The following is a 19,826-nucleotide window of genomic DNA, read 5'->3' on the forward strand; positions in this document are numbered from 1 at the left end:
GGGACCTCAGCGCCGTGAGGCGGTTGTGCTAACCACTAGGCCACCGTGCTGCCCTGTGGGATAGATTTTCATTACCACCTGGGTTATTACAAACTGCCTGAGCAGACCGTGATGAGGAAAATCAATCAGGTACGATTGCAGGCTGGGAATAGAGACTTTTGCTTTTCCTTCCAATAAAACGAATGGAATTAAAATTCAGTAAGAGGTGTGCAATTCCCACTGCTGGATTATCATTTCCACATGATACAAAAATTTACCCCAGTTTATTCATTCTCTATCGGTTTCCCTGTATTATAATCTATATCAGAGTGAGACACTGTCCAAAATTACCAGACATTTGCTAATTTGCTCTTGATCGAGAAACATCATCCTTTCCAATACCCTGTACCAGTGCCACTTCTGAATTAACACCTTTATTAAGATAAAAATAAATGTTAATATCCATCATTAAAGTGTATTTTAATATTAATTGTAACTGATCAAATACTTTATTTGGCTTTTGTACTCTTCAATTAAAACAAAATAATTATAATTCCAGGTTTATTCCTGAATCTCCACGCTGGCTGTTGATAAAGGGAAGGGTACAGGAGGCTGAAGCAATACTCCGACAAATTGCAAAGAAAAATGGCATCACTCCACCAGAAGCGTTTTTCAATGATTTTGAGGTATTGACATACGGAATTGCATGTGTTTCCTGTTTGCTCATTTGGCCATTTAATACAGACCTGCCCTTTAATTCTCAATTTATCCCATACTTTTCTGTTGTGAAGGCATTGACTCTTTGCCTATGTTACAGTTCCATAGGTGTCAGCCATTTCCCCTTTCCAAGTGATTGCTCTTTTTCATGTATGAGCCTGGGGAGTGTGCTATCAGGTTATTTGACTGTCAAAGATCTCTAAACCAAGCCTAATTCTGTCTTCCAGCAAAAGCAAATAGACAGAGTTGTCACACAGCAATTAGGCAAAGAATCCTTGGGTTCTTAGGACAACTCTCAGGCTACCAAATACACAAATGAGAGACCAAACTGATTTCTATCGTTCATTTCCATTTACCATCCTTTTCCTCATGGTGGTCAATTGTTTTTCCCCAACTGTCACTGATTAGCAAAGTCCCTGGAACTGAACTTCATATATTACCTCGTCACTGGATAAAATTGTTGAACCAGTGGACAGCCTTTCTAATAACATATAAGATTTACAGATAGGGTCATTTTTGCACTTTTCCATCTGTTCATAAAGACAAATTAGAGTGCCCCAGGAAAGGTGATTTGATTATTCTTTGCATGTGCTTCCATACCACTTTAATTCTTGTCATATTGTAGTTATGCTTTACTCAATATATGTTACATTCGTGAATTATACACCATGAAGAGAATGGAAATAAGTTTTGTTATTTGTGATAGTGAAGAAATAGGACTGTCCAGTCGATGAGTCCAGTGAACTTCATTAACCAACCAGTGCCATTGTTCAAGATGAGTATTTGTTCAAGACTGTGTATTGAAAATGACTCGCTTGGAGAAGTCTGCTTGGATTTTGCTACACATAACCTAACTGTTCAGAGATTACATCTGTTATTCAACATTCCCTATTCTGAAATGTTTGCACCAGTAAAATGGTTTTCTATAACAGTAAGCAAATCATCAAGTTCAGGGGGAACACAGAAACAAGTTCCCAGTGAGAACAAGGGAATGAAAAGGATATTACATTTATTTTCAATCGAGGGGTGTGGGCAATGCTGGCAAGGCTAGAATTTATTGCTCATCTATAATTTCCCTTGAGAAGGTGGTGGTGAGCTGTCTCGTTGACCTGCTGCAGCCCATGTGGTGCAGATACAGCCACAGTGTTTTTCGGGAGGGATTTTATTACTTTGACCAATGACGATGAAGGAAAGTTGATACATCTCCAAGTCAAAATGGTGTTCCCTTGCACCAGCTGCCTCCCTTTTGGATGGCAGAGGTCGCCGGTTTGTCAGAAGAGGCTTGATGACTTGGTGTGCTGCATCTTGCAGACAGTACACACTGCTGCCTGTGTACAGGTGATGGTGGGAGTGAATGTATGTGATGATGTATACAGTGTTGATTAACTGGACTGCTTTGTTCTGGATGGTGTCAAACCTCTTGAGAATTGTTGGAGCTGCACTCATCCAGGCAAGTGGAGAATGTTTCACACATTCCTCAATTCTGCCTTGTAAATGGTGGACAGGCTTTGGGAATTCACCAGGTGAGTTACTTGCTGCGGAATTCCCAGCCTGTAACTTGCAGTTAGAACCACCATATTGCTATCGCTTGTCTAATTATGCTTCTGGTCAGTGGTATCCCACAGAATGTTGGTGGGAGTTCAGCAATGGTAATGCTATTGAATGTCGAGGGGCAATGATCAGGCTCCCTCTTGTTGGTGATGGTCATTGGCAAACACATGTGAGGTGCAAATGTTAACTTGCCATTTATTAGTCCAAACCTGAATGTTGTCAAAGTCTTGATGCATGCAGGCACTAACTGCTTCATAATCGGAGGATCTGCAAAAGGTGTTGAAAACTGTGCGTAGATCAACATTCCCACTCTGCCCTTATGATGGTGGAAAGTCCATGGATGAAGCAACTGAAGATAGCTGAATTCACGACGTTACCCTGAGGAATTTCAATTGTGCGAACGCACCTGAATGCTTTATTCAATCAAATGTTGCTTTGATATCAAGGACAGTCAGTCTCATCTCACTTCTGTAATTCAGCTCTTTCAACCATGGACCAAGATTGTGATGAGGTCTGGAGCTAAGTGACCCTGGAAGAACAGAAACTGAGCATTTCTCTAATTTGTTCTTTTGTTTTAATCCCATTGTTTTTATTTGTCTGACTTCATGTTTAGGACAGTATCATTTAATGGTTAAAGAACAGAAGGGGGCCATTCAGTCCTTCATATCCATACTGTCTCTCTGCAGTACCAACACAGCCAGCTTCACTCCTGCCCTCCCCCTAATGCCCTGGATTTTATTTATTTTCAAATAACTTTTTAATTTCCTTTTGAAAGCCATGGTTGTATCTATCCCACCAGACTCCCAGATGTTACATTCCAGACTGTAAACAAGTGCCCATTGAAAAAGCTTATTTTGCCAATCACCTTAATTCTGTGTCCCCTGTTCCTTCATCCTTCTGTTCAATTGGAACTATTTTTCCTGATCGATTTTTGAATGTTTGTAAGTTAATGTTTACCTCAGAGGGGTGAAGATGTTCCATTCTTGAATTCACTTACGGCTGGAATTGACAGATGTTCGACCTCTCAGTGAATTAAGGTTTGTGGTAACCAGGTGGGAAAATGGAGTTGATGTCCAAGATCAACCGTGATCGTATTGAATGGTGGAACAGACTCGATGAGCCTCCAGGCTCATGTGGTCTACTCCTGTCCCTATTTCTTGTGTGCTTGTTTGTGAGGGAAACATAGAAAGATCGAAAATAGAAGCAGGAGGAGGCCATTTGGTCCTTGGACCTGCTCCGCCATTCATTATGATCATGGCACCAATGCCCTATTCAATTGTAGTAAAACATCTCTATTCCGATACTCAAATCCTCTTGCTATGAAGGCCAACATACCATTTGCCTTCTTTACTGCCTGCTTTACCTGCACGCTTACTTTCATTGACTGAGGCACAAGGACACCAAGGGCTCACTGAGTATCCGCCTCTCTTAATTTACACCCATTCAAATAAAAATCCACCTTCCTATTTATACACATTATACGGCATCTGCCATGCATGTGCCTCACCCTGTCCAGATTCTGCTGAAACATCTCTGTATCCCCCTGACAGTTCACCCTCCCACCCATCTTTGAATTATCTGCAAATTTGGAGATTATACATTTAGTTTCCTCGTCCAAGTCATTAATATATAATGTGAACATTTGTGGTCCGAGCACAGATCCCTGCGGTACACCACTAGTCTTGAAATTACACAATGTTTTGGCCTCAACTACTTTCTGTGGTAGTGAATTCCACAGATTCATCCCTCCCTGGGCAAATACATTTCTCCTCACCTCAGTCCAAGGATTAGGAAAAGATCCATTTAATCTAAATTTTTGTTTCCTGTCTGCTAACCAACTTTCTGTCCATCTCAAGACACTACCCATCATCCCAACCACTTTAACTTGACATATTAATCTGCTTTGTGAAACCTTGTCGAAAGCCTTCTGAATGTCTAAATAAACCACATTCACCGTTTCTCCCTGGTCAACTCTACTAGTTAAATCTACAGAATTCTAGTAGATTTGACAAGCATGATTTTCCTTTCATAGATCCGTGCTGACTTTGTCTCAATACACCATTGCTTTCCCAATGCTGTGCTATGAAATCTTTGATAATGGACTGCAGCAACTTCTCTACTCCCAACGTCAGGCTCACTGGTCTATAGTTCAATGTGTTCTCTCTATCTCCCTTTTTGAATAGCGAGGTTACATTCGCTACCCTCCAATCTGTAGGAACCATCTAGAGTGTCATGTGAGAGTACCTTTAAGAAATGGGTGGTTAGCAAATAGCTGTAGTGTGTGTACCTTTAAGAAATGGGTGCTTATAAAATAGCTGTAGTGGGTGTTCCTTTAAGAAATGGGTGTTTGTCAAATGACTGCAGTGATGTCAGAGAGTGGGTGGAGCTGGGCTGTCTGTCTGCGTTTACTTTCACTTTGGGCTGTCTGCTACAGGGTGTGTTTTAGTTTCGTTTTGAGAGCTGGATAGCTGCAGGAAAAACAAGCAGCTGTATAAGGATCCCTCTGCAATCTAAAGACTGTCTCCAGATCATTTGTGTGATTTAAAAGTGATAACTGCTCTCAGCAGAGAATTTGAATCTGATCTCTGTGTTAAAGAGGGTATTTGTCTCATGGATGTTGCAAGGAAAGATTAAGGGTTACTTATACAATATTGTATCTGTGGGGATTATTGCCATTGACAGTTGTTAAGATGTTTACTCTGGGTTTATAAAGTGTTAACTGGATTTCATAGAATAAACATTGTTTTTGTTTAAACATACTTTAGCTCTCTGTTGCATCACACCTGTAAAATGGGCCCTCGTGCTCCCCATAACCACAATATATTCAAATTTATGGGTCAGGTGAACCCTATGATACACTTTAGGGTTCTCTAAACCCTGGCCCGTAATAGGAGTCCAAAGAGTTTTGTAAAATGGCCACCAATGAAGCAGGGAAAGAAGCAGTGGATACAAAGACAAGCAGCCCTAATGTTAACTGGCAGAACCCATCACAAGACAGAGCAAGCAGAATGTCTCTATGAGATCCAGCTATTCAAAATTCATTTTGATTTGGTTGATGAACTTCTCACCCATCACATTTGGAAACCAGTCAATGTACTTGATGGGGGTCAAAATGGACAGCCCTCCAAATGGTCATTGGGCAACAAATGGCAATTATCATGTTCCATGGTTCGAATATTGATAACTTTCTGCTGCTAACTAAATTGGACAGTTGCCACATGTATGCAGCAGCAAGCAAGCTGTTGATTAGCTGAATGCCTCATCGGTTTGTGTGAGAATAGCACTATTTAAAACTTACATATCTGCTTGCATGCTTGTATGATATCACCATTCCTTCAATGTCACTGGGTCAAATCCAGGAACTCCCACCGAAACAGCATTTTCTTTTATTCCTTCATATTATATGGGTGTTTTGGCAAGTCCAACATTTGTTGCCCATCTTCATTGTCCTTGAGAAGATAGATGCAGCTGTACCTATACCCAGAGACAAATGCAGAAGATGCATGGGAATATAACAGTGCAAAAAGGCACTGTGGCACAGTGGTTAGCCCTGCTGCCCCACAGCGCCTGGGACCCAAATTAAATTCCGGCCTTGGGTGATTCCATGGAGTTTTCATGTTCTCCCTGTGTTTTTGTGGGTTTCCTCTGGGTGCTCCGGTTTCCTCCTACAGCCCATAAATGTGCAGGTTAGGTGAATTGGCCACGTTAAATTTCCCCCTCGTGTCCAGGGATGTGCAGGTTATGTGGGGTTACGGGAATAGTGTGGCGGAGCATGCCTAGGTAGGGTTCTCTTTCAGAGGGTCAATGCAGAATCAATGGGCATATGACCTTCTCCTGAAGGCAGCCCACTGCCGTCTTCATTAAGGTGCAATGAGGAATCCTGGCCCTGCCAGTGATACTTGCATTCCCAAGAATGAAAAAAATGTTTACATTCTATTGAGTTGCTGATCATTACATTCTTATCTCCTTTACTACTCCATGTCAGATTTTTCAACAAATGTCAATAGTCTCCAAAACATTGCTGTCTTTATGCCAGTGCAGAAGAAATTATGGTGTTCCTAATTATGGTGCTCAGAATCTCCTCCTGAGGTCCCCAGCATAACAAATGCCAATCTCCAGCCAATTCGATTCAGTCCAGTGACATCCAGAAACGGGCGAAGGCACTGGATACTGCAAAAGCTATGGGATCTGACAACATTCTTGCAAAGTCGTAAAGATTTCTGTTCCAGAACTAGCCATTCCCCTAGACAAGCTGTTCCAGTAGAGATACAACTCTGGCATCTGCCTAGCAATGTGGAAAATTACCAATGTGGAAAAGCAGGACAAATCCAACCAGGCCAATTATAACTCTGTCAGTCTACTGTCGATCATCTGTAAAGTGATGGAAGGAGTTCTCAAGCTATCAAGTGGCACCTATTCAGAAATAATCTGCTCACTGGCAGTCAGGTTGGTTTCCACCAGGGTCATTTAGCTTCTGACCTCATTGTAATCTTGAGTACAAATGTGGACAATAGAGCTGAACTCCAGAAGTGAGGTGAGATGAGAGTGACTGCCCTTGACATCAAGGCAATGTTTGACCGTGGGCGGCATCAAGGAGCCCGAGCAAAATTGAAGTCAAGGGAAATCAGGGGAAAACACTCCATTGTTTGTAGTCATACCGAGCAAAATAGAAGATGAGGTGGTTGGAGGCTAATCATCTCTGTCCCAGGATATGAGTGCAGGAGTTAATCTGGGCAGTGTTCTTGGCCTAACTAACTACAGCTGCTTACACAATGATTTCCCCCACATCATAAGGTTAGAATTGAGGATGTTCACAGATGATTGCATGATGTTCAGCACCATTCATGACTCCTCAGCTACTGAAGCAGTCCATGTCCAAATGCAGCAAGACCCGGACAATATTCAGGCTTCGGCTGATAAGTAACAAGAACATTCATACCTCACAAGTGCAGGAAATGACCATCTCCAATAAGAGAGAACCTAACGATTTTCCCCTGACCTTCAATAGCATTACCATTGCTGAATTCCCAACTATGAACATCCTAAAAGTTACCATACTATACAAATGTGGTGACTGCACAAGCAGGCTACAGGTTGGGAATCTGGGGGAGAGTAATTCACCGCCTGACTCACCAAAGCCTGTCTAATAATAAGAATAATCTTTATTATTGTCACAAGTAGGCTTACATTAACACTGTAATGAAGTTACTGTAAAATTCGCCTCGTCGTCACATTCCAGCACCTGATCGGGTATACAGAGGAAGAATTCAGAATGTCCAATTCATCTAACCAGCAGGTCTTTCAGGACTTGTGGGAGGAAACCCACGCAGACACGGGGAGAACGTGCAGACTCCGCACAGACAGTGACCCAAACGGAAATTGAACCCAGGACCCTGGCACTGTGAAGCAACAGTGCGAAACACTGTGCTACCGTGCTGTCTACAAGGCACAAGTAAGGCATGTGATGGAATACTCTCCACTTGCATGTCTGAATGCAGCCTCAACAACAATCAAGAAGCCCAACACCATCCAGGACAAAGCAGCTCACTTGACTGGCACCCTACCACTCCATTCACTTCATCCAATACTGATGCACCGTAGCAACTGTGTGTACCATCTACAAGATGTATTGCAGCAACTCAAAAACGTTTCTTCAACAGAACCTTCCATACCCACAATTTCTGACACCTAGAAGGACAAAGACAGCAGCTGCATGGGAACACAATGCACCACCTGCAAGTTCCCTTCCAAGCCACACACCATCCTGACTTCGAACAATATTTACGTTCTTTCCCTGTCACAGCTCCAAATTCCTGAAGCTCCCTTGCTAACAGCAGTGTGGGTGTTTCTGCACCACATGGACTTCAGTGATTCAAGAAGATGGCTCATCACCACCTTCTCAAGGGAAATCAGGGGTGAACAATAAATGCTGGTCTAGCAATGCCCACAATGACCAAATCAATGAAATAAATAAATATTAAATCCTGTGTACCTATTTGCCAATGCTCAGATCTGTAGAATATTGTTGGAAGAGCTAAAATATAAAACTTAATTTTCCATCCATAACCCACAAAATCATTTTACTTATCCAAGTGCAGACTGAGAGTCTATGATGTGAGCAATACTCATCTGTAAAAATTGAACAAATACAATGTACTGTGACACGGCATTGCATGAATAAAATGGGGGATTTATTATGCATATATTGACCTCACCTTTCTTATCTACAGGTGGTTCAGAGTCAACATAACAGGTGCTGGGGGTACGGAAAGAAAGAAGCTACAGATTTTATAGTTTAGACTGCACTGTTTTCAAATTAATCTTCTGGATTATCAATATCTGTTACAAACAAATAGAAATAGCTGATAATATGGATATTTCCTAATAATCCGTGATAACACTGCATCCTCTCTGTTTCCCTTCCAGCTTGAAGATATAAAGGCTAAAAGTAAAGAATCTCATTCAATTATTCACTTGTTTAAGACACGCAATATCCGAGCCATCACTATCATAAACTTTCTAGTGTGGTGAGTATTTTATAATTGAGATGGAGTCAATTCAGCCCATTGAGTCTGCACTGACTGTATTGAAGAACAATCCAGTTGGTCTCACTTCCCGCTCTTTCCTCATATCCCGACTATTATTTTCTCCTTCAAGTTATTATTCAATTCCATTCTGAAAGCTACAATTGAATCTCTATCCACTATCAGGCATTCAAAATCCAAGGCTTACAGAAAATAGTTTTTCCTTCTCTAGTCTTTGGTTCTTTTGCCAATCACTTTAAATCTGTGCTTTCTGGTTAGTTAAATCTCTAACCACTGAGAACAGTTTTTCTTTCCCTGCTCAACATATAGACTTGTTCGCTTCTTGCTCTAAGTAGAAAAGCCACAGCATCTCCATTTGATCCACTTAACTGTAATCTCTCATCTCCGGAAACATTGTGATAAATCTCTTCTGTATCCTCTCCAGTGACTTCATATCTCTCCGAAAGTATGGCTCCCTGGCATGGATGCAGTAATCTATTTGGGGCTGAACGAGGGTGGTATGTTCAGTATAACTATGTTGCTTTTGTATTCCATAGTCTAAAAATTACTTTGCTCTCATTTTAGCTTGTGGAGTCAGGTTTCACGAGCAGCCCATGCTGAGACCATGGAGGCATGCAGTGTGTAAACTTTGAATTATCCTACCATTCCAACAAATGAAACCTGTGGGCCAGAGTTTATATGTAAAATATGGAGGTTGCAAATCCCACCACCTTCCTTCCCAACCTTACCCCTCCCCCTCCCCAAGTTCATCCCCAAAACACTGAAATCGGCATCCCATCTGCCATTTTAAAATTGGAAATCAATGGTTAATTGAACTTGCATCATATCTGCTCCCAGGATACTGTGCAAATACCTATCGTATTCACTGGAGGAGGAATAAAACTCCTTCCAGTTAATGAAGGCTCCTGACAGGCTCATGGGAGCCATGATAATCATGTATGTGCAGTTTATGAGACCATAATGTTGGTGACATTCAGCAGTAGACCCCAAGGTTTGACTGATTCATCAGTTTGGTAATGCATCACCATCTCGATGCAGTGCTGTTCAATTCATCAAGAGATGCCACACATATTTCCAGTGGACTTCGAAGTGAACCAGATTGACATTGAATCCCAGCAGTACAAAAGGAGGCTGTTCGGCCTATCAATCCTCCAAAAGAGCACCCTTCCTAGACCTATGCCTCCACCCTATCCCTGTAACCCACCTAACCTTTTGGACACTTAAGAGCAATTTGGCATGGCCAATTTGTCTAACCTGAGCATCTTTGGACTGTGGGAGGAAACTGGAGCACTTGGAAACCCATGCAGACACAGGGTGAACGTGCAAACTCCACACAGTCACCCAAGGTCAGAATCGGGTTACTTGGGCTGTGGGGCAGCAGTGCTAACCACTGTGTCACCGTGCTGCCCTCATGTTTAGATATATAGAAATGTGTAGATATTTAAGGGCATAGTGGTTTTCATGACATTGGGTGGCTACCAATGTAACTAGCATGCGAGAAAGACATTCATTGTCTTATGGGAAAGGCGAATATGGTGACACTGCCTCACCAATATTTGCATGTAGCTTCTCTTCTATCTGTATACAATTGCTGCCGGATATCTCCTTCACTGTGCTAACACCTACTTGTGGTCCCGATTTCCCACTGTGAAACTGCTTCTGCAGGTGGCTACAGTGTTGCTCCTGCATCTTCTCCCCTCTGAATGTCTCCTGAAAGAATGATGCCCAAGGCAGTTGTGCACTGACAGTCTGAATAGGCCTCCCTGCAAATGGTGCTTCAATGTGGCCCTCCCCACGCCACCATCAGCTCCTCTCAAGTGATCCCTCTGCCAGGGGCTCAGTGCATGATGGGGGCTCATCCAGGTCAATGACTTTCCAGTTACCTCTGATCCATAATACATACTGTGAATGAGCTGTTCCAATCTTGCTGTGAAGACATATTGCCTGACTTTCTAACTGTCAACTGTAGATATGACCTGAGCTACCACCACGTTGCCACCCTTTAAAGACTGTTGAGGTTCCGATGTCCTATGCCTCCCTTTGACTCTCACAACATTGTGAGATGCTCATCAAATCACAGCTATTAGTATTTACCTCCAAATTGCCTATTTCAAAAAAGCGGTCACCATTGCGCCACAAGTTTGCATCAGCTGCTGATAAAATCTGCTATAAGAGTACCCCATGCAATTTTATGCCTCTCTCTGCAGCCTCCATTGTATGTCAGATCCATTAAATAGCACTAGTGTAGAGGGCTGGAGGTGGTCCTAATGTAGCTGATGCATATTCAATTGTAAATGCTTAGAACAGGACATTCATTGGGCTCGCACAGTTCAGGTTTGCAGAATGTGCATTAAGTCATCCTGAGAGACTGTGTGACATCACCAGAGAAATTAAATGGCACAGAAAGAGACCATTCAGCCCATCATGTCTGTGCTGGCCAAAAAAAAGAGAAGGAAAATAAACCAGCTGCTTATTTTTATCCCACTTTTCACCATGTGGTCCATAGCTTTGCAAGTTTGAGCATTTCAGGTGCAAATCCAGGTGCCTTTTAAATGAGTTGAGCGTATCATAATCAACCATCAAATCGGGCAGTAAATTCCAGACACCCACTAGTTTTTCATTATAAGCCCTCTCATCCTTCGACCAATTGTCATGATATGCAGACATGCAGATAATGATATACAGACAGGCACAGACAGGCAGCTAATGAACACAGAGAACAGGACTTGACCAATGAGCAGTCAGGACACTCAGGGGTGGCATCTCACTATAAAAGGCACGAGGCACTCACACACCGCCTCTTTCCACTGATGAACATCTACAGAGTGAGTCAGGGTGTATTTACAGTATCACACCTCCAGCACATGGCTAAGAGCTAGTCTGGTTCAGTCAGGTTAGCAGAGAGTCAAACTCATAAGAGAACTATGCTAACTGTGCTGCTGGTTCAATAAATCAGATTGAACTAACTTCAAGGTTTGGAGTATCTTTTGGTTAAAGCTGCATCCAGTTACAGCATGTGTTATCCCAGAGTACATAACACGACATGCTACCAGGAGACTGCTTAATCTGGATGGTTTACCTCAGTACGTTCCGTGATGACCAGCGAATGTATCCCAGCACCAGGTTTCTCACCAGCTCAGGACTTCCGGAAAACTCAGTGCCAAGGGCGGACATTCAAACAAAAGTTTCTGCTGTACATCGAAACTTCAGACCTCGTTGCATCTGATGCAAGGAAGATCGCGCTTCTCCGCTCAACAGCGGGCGATCAAGCTATCGAACTCTTCAACTCTTTTCACTTCACCGAAGGCCAGGACAAGACAAAGTTTCAGACCATCCTGGACAAGTTTGACAGTCTCGGTGAAGTGGACACCAATGAAATCTTCGAGCGCTGCATATTCAAACAGCGTCTACAAGGTAAAGATGAATCTTTCAACTCCTTCTTAACTAACCTCCACCTGCTGTGGATTCTGCGGACGAATGGCGTGTGGCGATGCAGGTCCATCCAGTTTAAGGTGGACACAGGTGCTTCTGCCAACTTCTTCTCACAAGCAGATTTCAAATGCATCAAGAAGCCCCCCAAGGTCCTTCCAGCAGCCGGCACGCTCCTGGACTACAACGGAAATGCCATCACGGCACTGGGATCCTGCCATCTACTCGTCTCCAACCGAGCACCCATGCACGGTTACATTTTGAAATTGTCAAGCCAGACAGGGCATCCCTACTCGCCATGCATGCCTGCAAGCAACTGAACCTCATGCAGCGGGTTTACACAACGACATCCTCCAATGTGGATCTTCAGGCCGATATTGACGACATCCTCGCTCAGTATCCGGATGTGTTCGATGGGATGGGCATGCAGCCATATCGATACAAGATTCTACTGCGACCTGATGCCAAGCCAGCGGTCCACGCACCATGCCAGGTCCGGCTCCGCTGAGGGAGTGCCTGAAGGCACAGCTCAAGGATCTTCAGCCACAGGGCATAATTTCTAAGGTAACCGAACCAACTGACTGGGTCAGCTCGCTGGTATGTGTTAGACTTCGGGAGACCTGCACATCTACATTGATCCCAAGGATCTCAATAAGAATATAATGCGTGAACACTACCCCATCCCGAAGTGGGAGGAACTTACCAGTGAGATGGCACACGCATGTCTTTTTACCAAGTTAGATGCATCACATGAATTTTGGCAAATCCAGCTGGATGAGTCCAGAAGAAGGCTCTGCACCTTCAACACACCGTTTGGCAGATACTGCTATAATCGCATGCCGTTTGGCATTGTCTCGGCATCGGAGATCTTCCATCGCATCATGGAGCAGAAGATGGAGGGCATTGAATGGGTTTGTGTGTACGTGGACGAATCATCATATGGTCCACGACCCCTGAAGAGCATTTTTCCCATCTCCAGCAGGTATTCCGCCGTGTCCATGCCAATGGCCTGAAGCTGAACTGGTCCAAATGTTGCTTTGGCATGTCGACACTCAAGTTCCTAAGTGATCAGATCTCTCAGCAGGGCGTGCGCCCGGACACAGACAAGGTCAAGGCCATTGAAGCCATAAAGGTCTCTGAATACAAGAACGTGGTGTTGCGCTTCCTGGGCATGGTCAATTTTCATGGGCAAGTTCATCCCAAACCTGGCCTCACACACCGCAGCCCCACAAAACCTGGTAAAAAAAGTCCACTGCCTTTGAGTGGAACGCAGCACATCAGGCAGAGTGGTTGGAGCTGAATGCCAAACTAAGCACTGCACACATCTAGGCATTTTTCGACCCAGACAGGGAGACGAAGATCTCGACAGATGCGAGCCAGGGTGGCATTGGTGCGGTGCTGCTTCAACACGATGACACTTCATCCTGGGCACCGGTAGCCTACGCATCAAGGGCCATGACGCCGAAACAAGGTATGCGCAAATAGAGAAGGAATGCCTGGGTCTTCTCACTGGCATTCTCAAGTTTCACGACTTGTCGGACATGGTCCGCAACTGTGCGACCTGACAACGCTTCCAGCCAGCGCAGAGCAAGGAGACACTCCAGCAGAGTGAAATCAAGACCTCCACATGGTCCAAGGTTGGCATCGACCTCTTTCGTGCGAATGGTCGTGACTACGTGTTGATTATTGACTATTTCTCCTGTTACCCTGAAGTCGAGAAGCTCACAGACCTCACATCTCGGACCGCCTGTAAGGAGACGTTCTCCAGGCATGGTATCCCACTCGCTGTCATGAGTGGCAATGGCCCGTGCTTCAACAGCTACGTGTGGTCTATGTTTGCCAAGTCATACCATTTCAAACATATCACTTCCAGCCCACACTATCCGCAGTCCAAGGGAAGGTTGAAAAAGGGGTGCACATTGTCAAACAGCTCATCTGCAAGGCCGCGGATTCTGCTTCTGACATCTACCTGGTGCTGCTTGCATACAGGGCGACCCCACTGTCCACTGGCATGTCGCCGGCTCAACTCCTGATGAACAGGGACCTGCAGTCGACACTTCCAGCCATACACTTGCCCAACCTGGATCACCTCCCGGTGCTGCAGAAGGTGCAGCATCTCCGAAACCAGCAAAAGCAGGGCTATGATGTTCATGCCACTGATTTGCCCGTGTTATTCCTGGCAGACACTGTCAGGATCAAGATACTGGATGGTGGCTGGTCAGCTGCAGCTGTCGTTGTTCGACAGGCTGCGCCCCACTTGTATGTTATACTTTTGGCTGATGGTTCTGTTGTGCCTGCCCGCAACCGCTTTCTTCTCCATTTCCGTCCATTGATTTGCCACCTCCTGACCTCGAACTACGAGGCCACCAGTCAGGCTTCCATCCCACATGTCAAGGCGCCGTCGTCCCCACCACCATCTCTCCGGCGGTCGACAAGGATCAGACGCAAGCCCCAGAGTCTGGACTTATGAACATTTGCTTTGTTTGCTATGTTCTGTTTTCTCACATTAGACAGCTGTCTTCACATATGCTACCGCTTGTAAATATGTTAATATATGCGACCACATGTGTGGTAGTGGGTATTAGGGGTATTACGGTTCCCAGGTTGATGCTGTAAGACCACTGGTGTGGGAGGTAGCTGAGACAGCAATATCATTGGTGAAGCCTGCCTGCTGGTTCCGACCAGTAAGGCGGAGTAAGGCGTGTCTCCCCAGCAGCTGCATTCTGTACCTGTGCTGCTGGGGGAAACATCTATTACAATAAAGCCTTCAATTGTCATCCAATCTCGTTTCTGGAGTCATTGATCGAACATCAATTTATTGGACTAGATTTTAAAGAATGGAGCTCCGAATCAAGCCGGAGTGTCTGCAACTCAGCCCCCATGCGGCAAACGCAGCAGCAACCTTCAAACACTGGCTGGCGACCTTCAACGGGTACCTCAGGACGGCCACAGCTACACCCACGGAGGACCAGAAGATGCAGGTTCTTCACTCGAGGGTGAGCCCAGAGATCTACACCCTCATTGAGGATGCGGACAACTTCGAGGCCGCGATGGCTCTGTCGAAAGGACACTATATTTGCCCAATGAATCAGGTCTACGCCCGACATCTGCTAGCAACGAGGCGACAAATCCCCGGGGAATCACTGGGGGAATTCTACCGTGCGCTCCTGGTGTTAGGTAGAAACTGTGACTGCCCGCACGTTTCAGCCAGCGACCACACAGAACTTTTGATCCGGGATGCATTCGTTGCAGGTATACTGTCCTCCCAAATCCGCCAGCGGCGGCTAGAAAAAGAGACACTAGGCCTCAAGGAGGCACGGGTCCTTGCTAGCTCCCTGGATGTGGCCTCCCGAAACGCCCGCGCGTACGTCCCCGACCGCGCGGCAGCCCCTTGGGCAGCGTGGAACCCCCCCCGCGGCCAACTCCGATGCATCCCCCATCCCCCCCACAGGGTGGGCTGTGCAACTACCAGGCAACCCCGGGGGGCCCCGCTGCTATTTTTGCGGGCAAGCCAAACACCCCCGGCAGTGCTGCCCAGCCCGCTCCTCCACCTGCAAAGGGTGTGGCAAGAAGGGCCATTTTGTGGCAGTATGCCAGGCCCGGGCGGTCGCCGTAGTCTCCGGGGACGAACCGGGACCGCCACCCCAACCCTCTCCACGAGCAACGTGCGACCAGCGGATGCCGCCATCTTCCTTTTCCAGAGCCACGTGTGGGCCCCTGGCGCCGCCATCTTGTTCCCCAGGGACCACGTGCGACGGATGGGTGCCGCCATCCTGCCCACCCCCAGCCAATGCGACCAGTGGGCGCCGCCATCTTGGCTGGAGTCTCAGGACCCCGATTCGGATTACCACACATCGGCCGAAGACAACCACCAGCTTTTGCCATGACTTGCCTCGGTGACCCTGAACCAGTCTCGGCCCCGAACGCTCTCAACCACGATGACGACCGTGCTCATCAATGGGCACAAATCATCCTGCCTGATCGACTCCGGGAGCACAGAGAGCTTCATACACCCCAACACGGTAAGGCGCTATTCTCTTCCCATCCACCCAGTTAATCAAAAAATCTCCCTGGCCTCCGGGTCTCACTGTGTAGAGATCAAAGGGTTCTGCGTAGCGAACCTCACGGTCCAGGCAAGGGAATTAAAAAATTTCCGCCTCAACGTCCTCCCTCACCTCTGCATTGCCACGCTCCTTGGGTTGGATTTCCAATGTAACCTCCAGAGTTTAACTTTTAAATTTGGCGGCCCTATACCCACCCCCCTCACTGTCTGCAGCCTCGCGACCCTCAAGGGCGAGCCGCCTTCCCTTTTTGCGAACCTCACCCCGGATTGCAAACCCATCGCCACCAGGAGCAGATGGTACAGTGCCCCGGACCGGACGTTCATTAAGTCGGAAGTCCAGCGGTTACTGAGGGAAGGTATTATCGAGGCTAGCAACAGTCCCTGCAGAGCTCAGGTAGTGGTTGTAAAGACCGGGTAGAAGCATAGGCTGGTCATCGATTATAGTCAGACCATTAACAGGTATACGCAGCTCGACGCGTACCCTCTCCCCTGCATATCTGATCTGGTCAATCAGATTGCACAATACAAGGTCTTTTCCACGGTGGATCTAAAATACGCCTACCATCAGCCCTGGACACCGCAAATACACTGCATTCGAAGCAGATGGGTGGCTCTACCATTTCCGAAGGGTTCCCTTCGGTGTCAAAAATGGAGTCTCGGTCTTCCAATGGGAGATGGACCGAATGGTTGACCGGTACGGTTTGCGGGCCACGTTTCCGTACCTCGATAACGTCACCATCTGCAGCCACGACCAGCAGGATCACGACACCAACCTCCATAAATTCTTCCATACAGCAAAAATCCTTAACCTAACTTACAACAAGGACAAATGCATGTTCAGCACCGACTGTCTAGCCATCCTCGGCTACGTAGTGTATGATGGAGTTATCGGCACAGATCCCGATCGCCCCCTCATGGAGTTTCCCCTCCCACACTGCTCCAAGGCCCTGAAACGCTGCCTGGGATTTTTTTCATATTATGCCCAGTGGGTCCCCAACTATGTAGACAAGGCCCGCCCACTAATTCAGTCCACGGTTTTTCCCCTGTCGGCAGAGGCCCGCCAGCCCTTCAGCTGCAACAAAGCAGACATTGCAAAGGTCACGATGCATGCAAACAATGAATCCCTTCTCTTCCAAGTCGAGAGCAACGCGTCCGACGTAGCTCTGGCGGCCACCCTCAAGCAAGCAGGCAGACCCGTGGCCTTCTTCTCACGCACCCTCCACGCTTCAGAAATCCGCCATTCCTCAGTTGAAAAGGAGGCCCAGGCCATAGTAGAAGCTGTATGGCACTGGGGGCATTACCTGGCCAGCAGGAGATTCACTCTCCTCACTGACCAACGGTCGGTTGCATTCATGTTTGACAATGCACAGCGGGGCAAGATAAAGAACGATAAGATCTTACGGTGGAGGATCGAGCTCTCCACCTACAACTATGAGATCTTGTATCGCCTCCTGATGCCCTATCCCACGGCACATGTGCCAACGCACAAGTGGACCAACTTCGGTCCCTCCAGGAGGACCTCTGCCACCCGGGAGGTCACTCGATTCTTCCATTTCATCAAGACCCGCAACCTGCCCTACTCCATTGAGGAGGTCAGGACCGCCACCAGGAACTGCAAAGTCTGCGCGGAGTGAAAGCCACACTTCTACAGGCCAGAGAAAGCACACCTGATAAAGGCTTCCCGTTCCTTTGAACACCTCAGTATGGACTTCAAAGGGCCCCTCCCCTCCACCGACCGTAACACGTACTTCCTGAACGTGATTGACGAGTACTCCTGGTTCCCATTCCTTTATGAGCGACGAACTGCGTCAATTCCTGCTCAGCAAGGACATTGCCTCGAGCAGGATGACCAGTTACAACCCCCGGGGAAACGGACAGGTAGAGAGGGAGAACGGAACGGTCTGGAAGACTGTCCGACTGGCCCTACGGTCCAGGAATCTCCCACTATCCCGCTGGCAGGAGGTCCTTCCTGATGCTCTCCACTCCATCCGATCACTGCTGTGTACCATGACCAACAAAACACCTCATGAACGTCCCCTTGTCTTCCCTAGGAAGTTCTCCTCCGGGACCTCGCTCCCAACCTGGCTGGCAGCTCCTGGACCCATCTTGCTCTGCAAACACGTGCGGGCGCACAAGTCGGACCCATTGGTCGAGAGGGTCCACCTCCTTCATGTTAACCCTCAATACGCCTACGTGGCATACCCCGATGTCGACAGTATACGGTCTCCCTCCGGGACCTGACGCCCGCTGGATTCCCACCCACACCCCCACCCTCCCTCCCAGCGGCGCACCCCACAGCTGCCCCCTTCCCAGGTGGATCGGTCCTCCCACCGGTCCAATCCAGGGGTGATGAAGCTGCCGAAGAAGCCAAAGCCATGCTCCCGGAGCCACGGATGCCCGAGCCGGCGCCTGCATCACCGCCGAAACTACGACAACCGATCGACTAATTGCTTCATTTTGAATGTAAATAAATACTGTAAATAGTTGCAACATGTAACGAGGCAAAACACTACTAATATATACCGGGTACCACCATAACCTCAACCTCTACCACTGTATAACGCGAGACCACCACCTCCGCCGGACTCTTTTTTTTAACAGGGGGTGAATGTGGTAGTCGGTATTAGGGTTATTATGGTACCCAGGTTGGTGCTGTAAGATCGCTGGTGTGGGAGGTACCTGAGACATCAATATCATTGGTGAAACCTGCCTCATGGTTCCGCCCAGTAAGGTGGAGTATAAGAGCCTGTGTCTCCCTCGCAACTGCATTCTGTACCTGCGCTGCTGGGGGAAACATTTAGTCCAATAAAGCCTTCAATTGTCAACCAATCTCGCTTCTGGAGTCATTGATCGAGTATCAATATCTAAGTACGTTCCCACATGCCAACAAAACATTAAAAAAGGGAGATGTCATGAAATGCAGCCATGCAGAAAATGATATACAGACAGGCAGCTCATGAACACAGAGGACAGGACATGACCAATGAGCAGGCAGGACACTCAGGGGTGGCATCTCACTAGAAAAAGTACGAGACACTCACACTCTGCCTCTTTCCACTGATGAACATCTACAGAGTGAGTCAGGGTGTATTTACAGTGTCACCTCCAGCACGTGGCTAAGAGCTCATCTGGTTCAGTCAGACAGAGTAACCACACTTAGGTTAGCAGAGAGTCTAATTTATAGAGAACTGAGCTAACTGTGCTGCTGGTTCAATAAATCAGATTGAACTAACTTCAAGGTCTGGAATATCTTTTGGTTAAAGCTGTATCCAGTTGCAGCTGTGTTATCCCAGAGTACATAGCACGACACCAATCACCTTAAATCTACGCCCCAGGTAATTGATCCCTCAGCTAGGGAAAACAGGTCTTTACTGACTAGCCGATATTGGCCCTTTAGAATTTTGTACACCTCAAATAGGTCATGCCTCAGCCTCCTCTGTTCTAGCCTATCCAATCTTACCTCATAGTTTGCAATTTTCAAACCCTAACAATGTGATGTTATTGGGCATAACAACTTAATAGATTAACAGAAATTAAGCCAT

The 19,826-nt window shown here is 46.6% G+C and overlaps 1 protein-coding gene across 3 annotated transcripts in view; it reads left to right on the forward strand.

The window, feature by feature from the left end:
* LOC119965338 (solute carrier family 22 member 5-like) overlaps nt 1–19,826 on the forward strand; it is a 146,454-nt gene that overhangs the window by 75,516 nt on the left and 51,112 nt on the right. For all 3 annotated transcript variants that reach the window (XM_038795966.1, XM_038795964.1, XM_038795963.1), the window contains exons 5-6: nt 539–665; nt 8,674–8,774. In XM_038795966.1, coding sequence (XP_038651894.1) covers nt 539–665; nt 8,674–8,774 — 228 coding nt within the window. The remainder of the gene's footprint in view (nt 1–538; nt 666–8,673; nt 8,775–19,826) is intronic.

This window comes from Scyliorhinus canicula, chromosome 4 (genome assembly GCF_902713615.1).
Source record: "Scyliorhinus canicula chromosome 4, sScyCan1.1, whole genome shotgun sequence".
Lineage (NCBI taxonomy): Eukaryota > Metazoa > Chordata > Chondrichthyes > Carcharhiniformes > Scyliorhinidae > Scyliorhinus > Scyliorhinus canicula.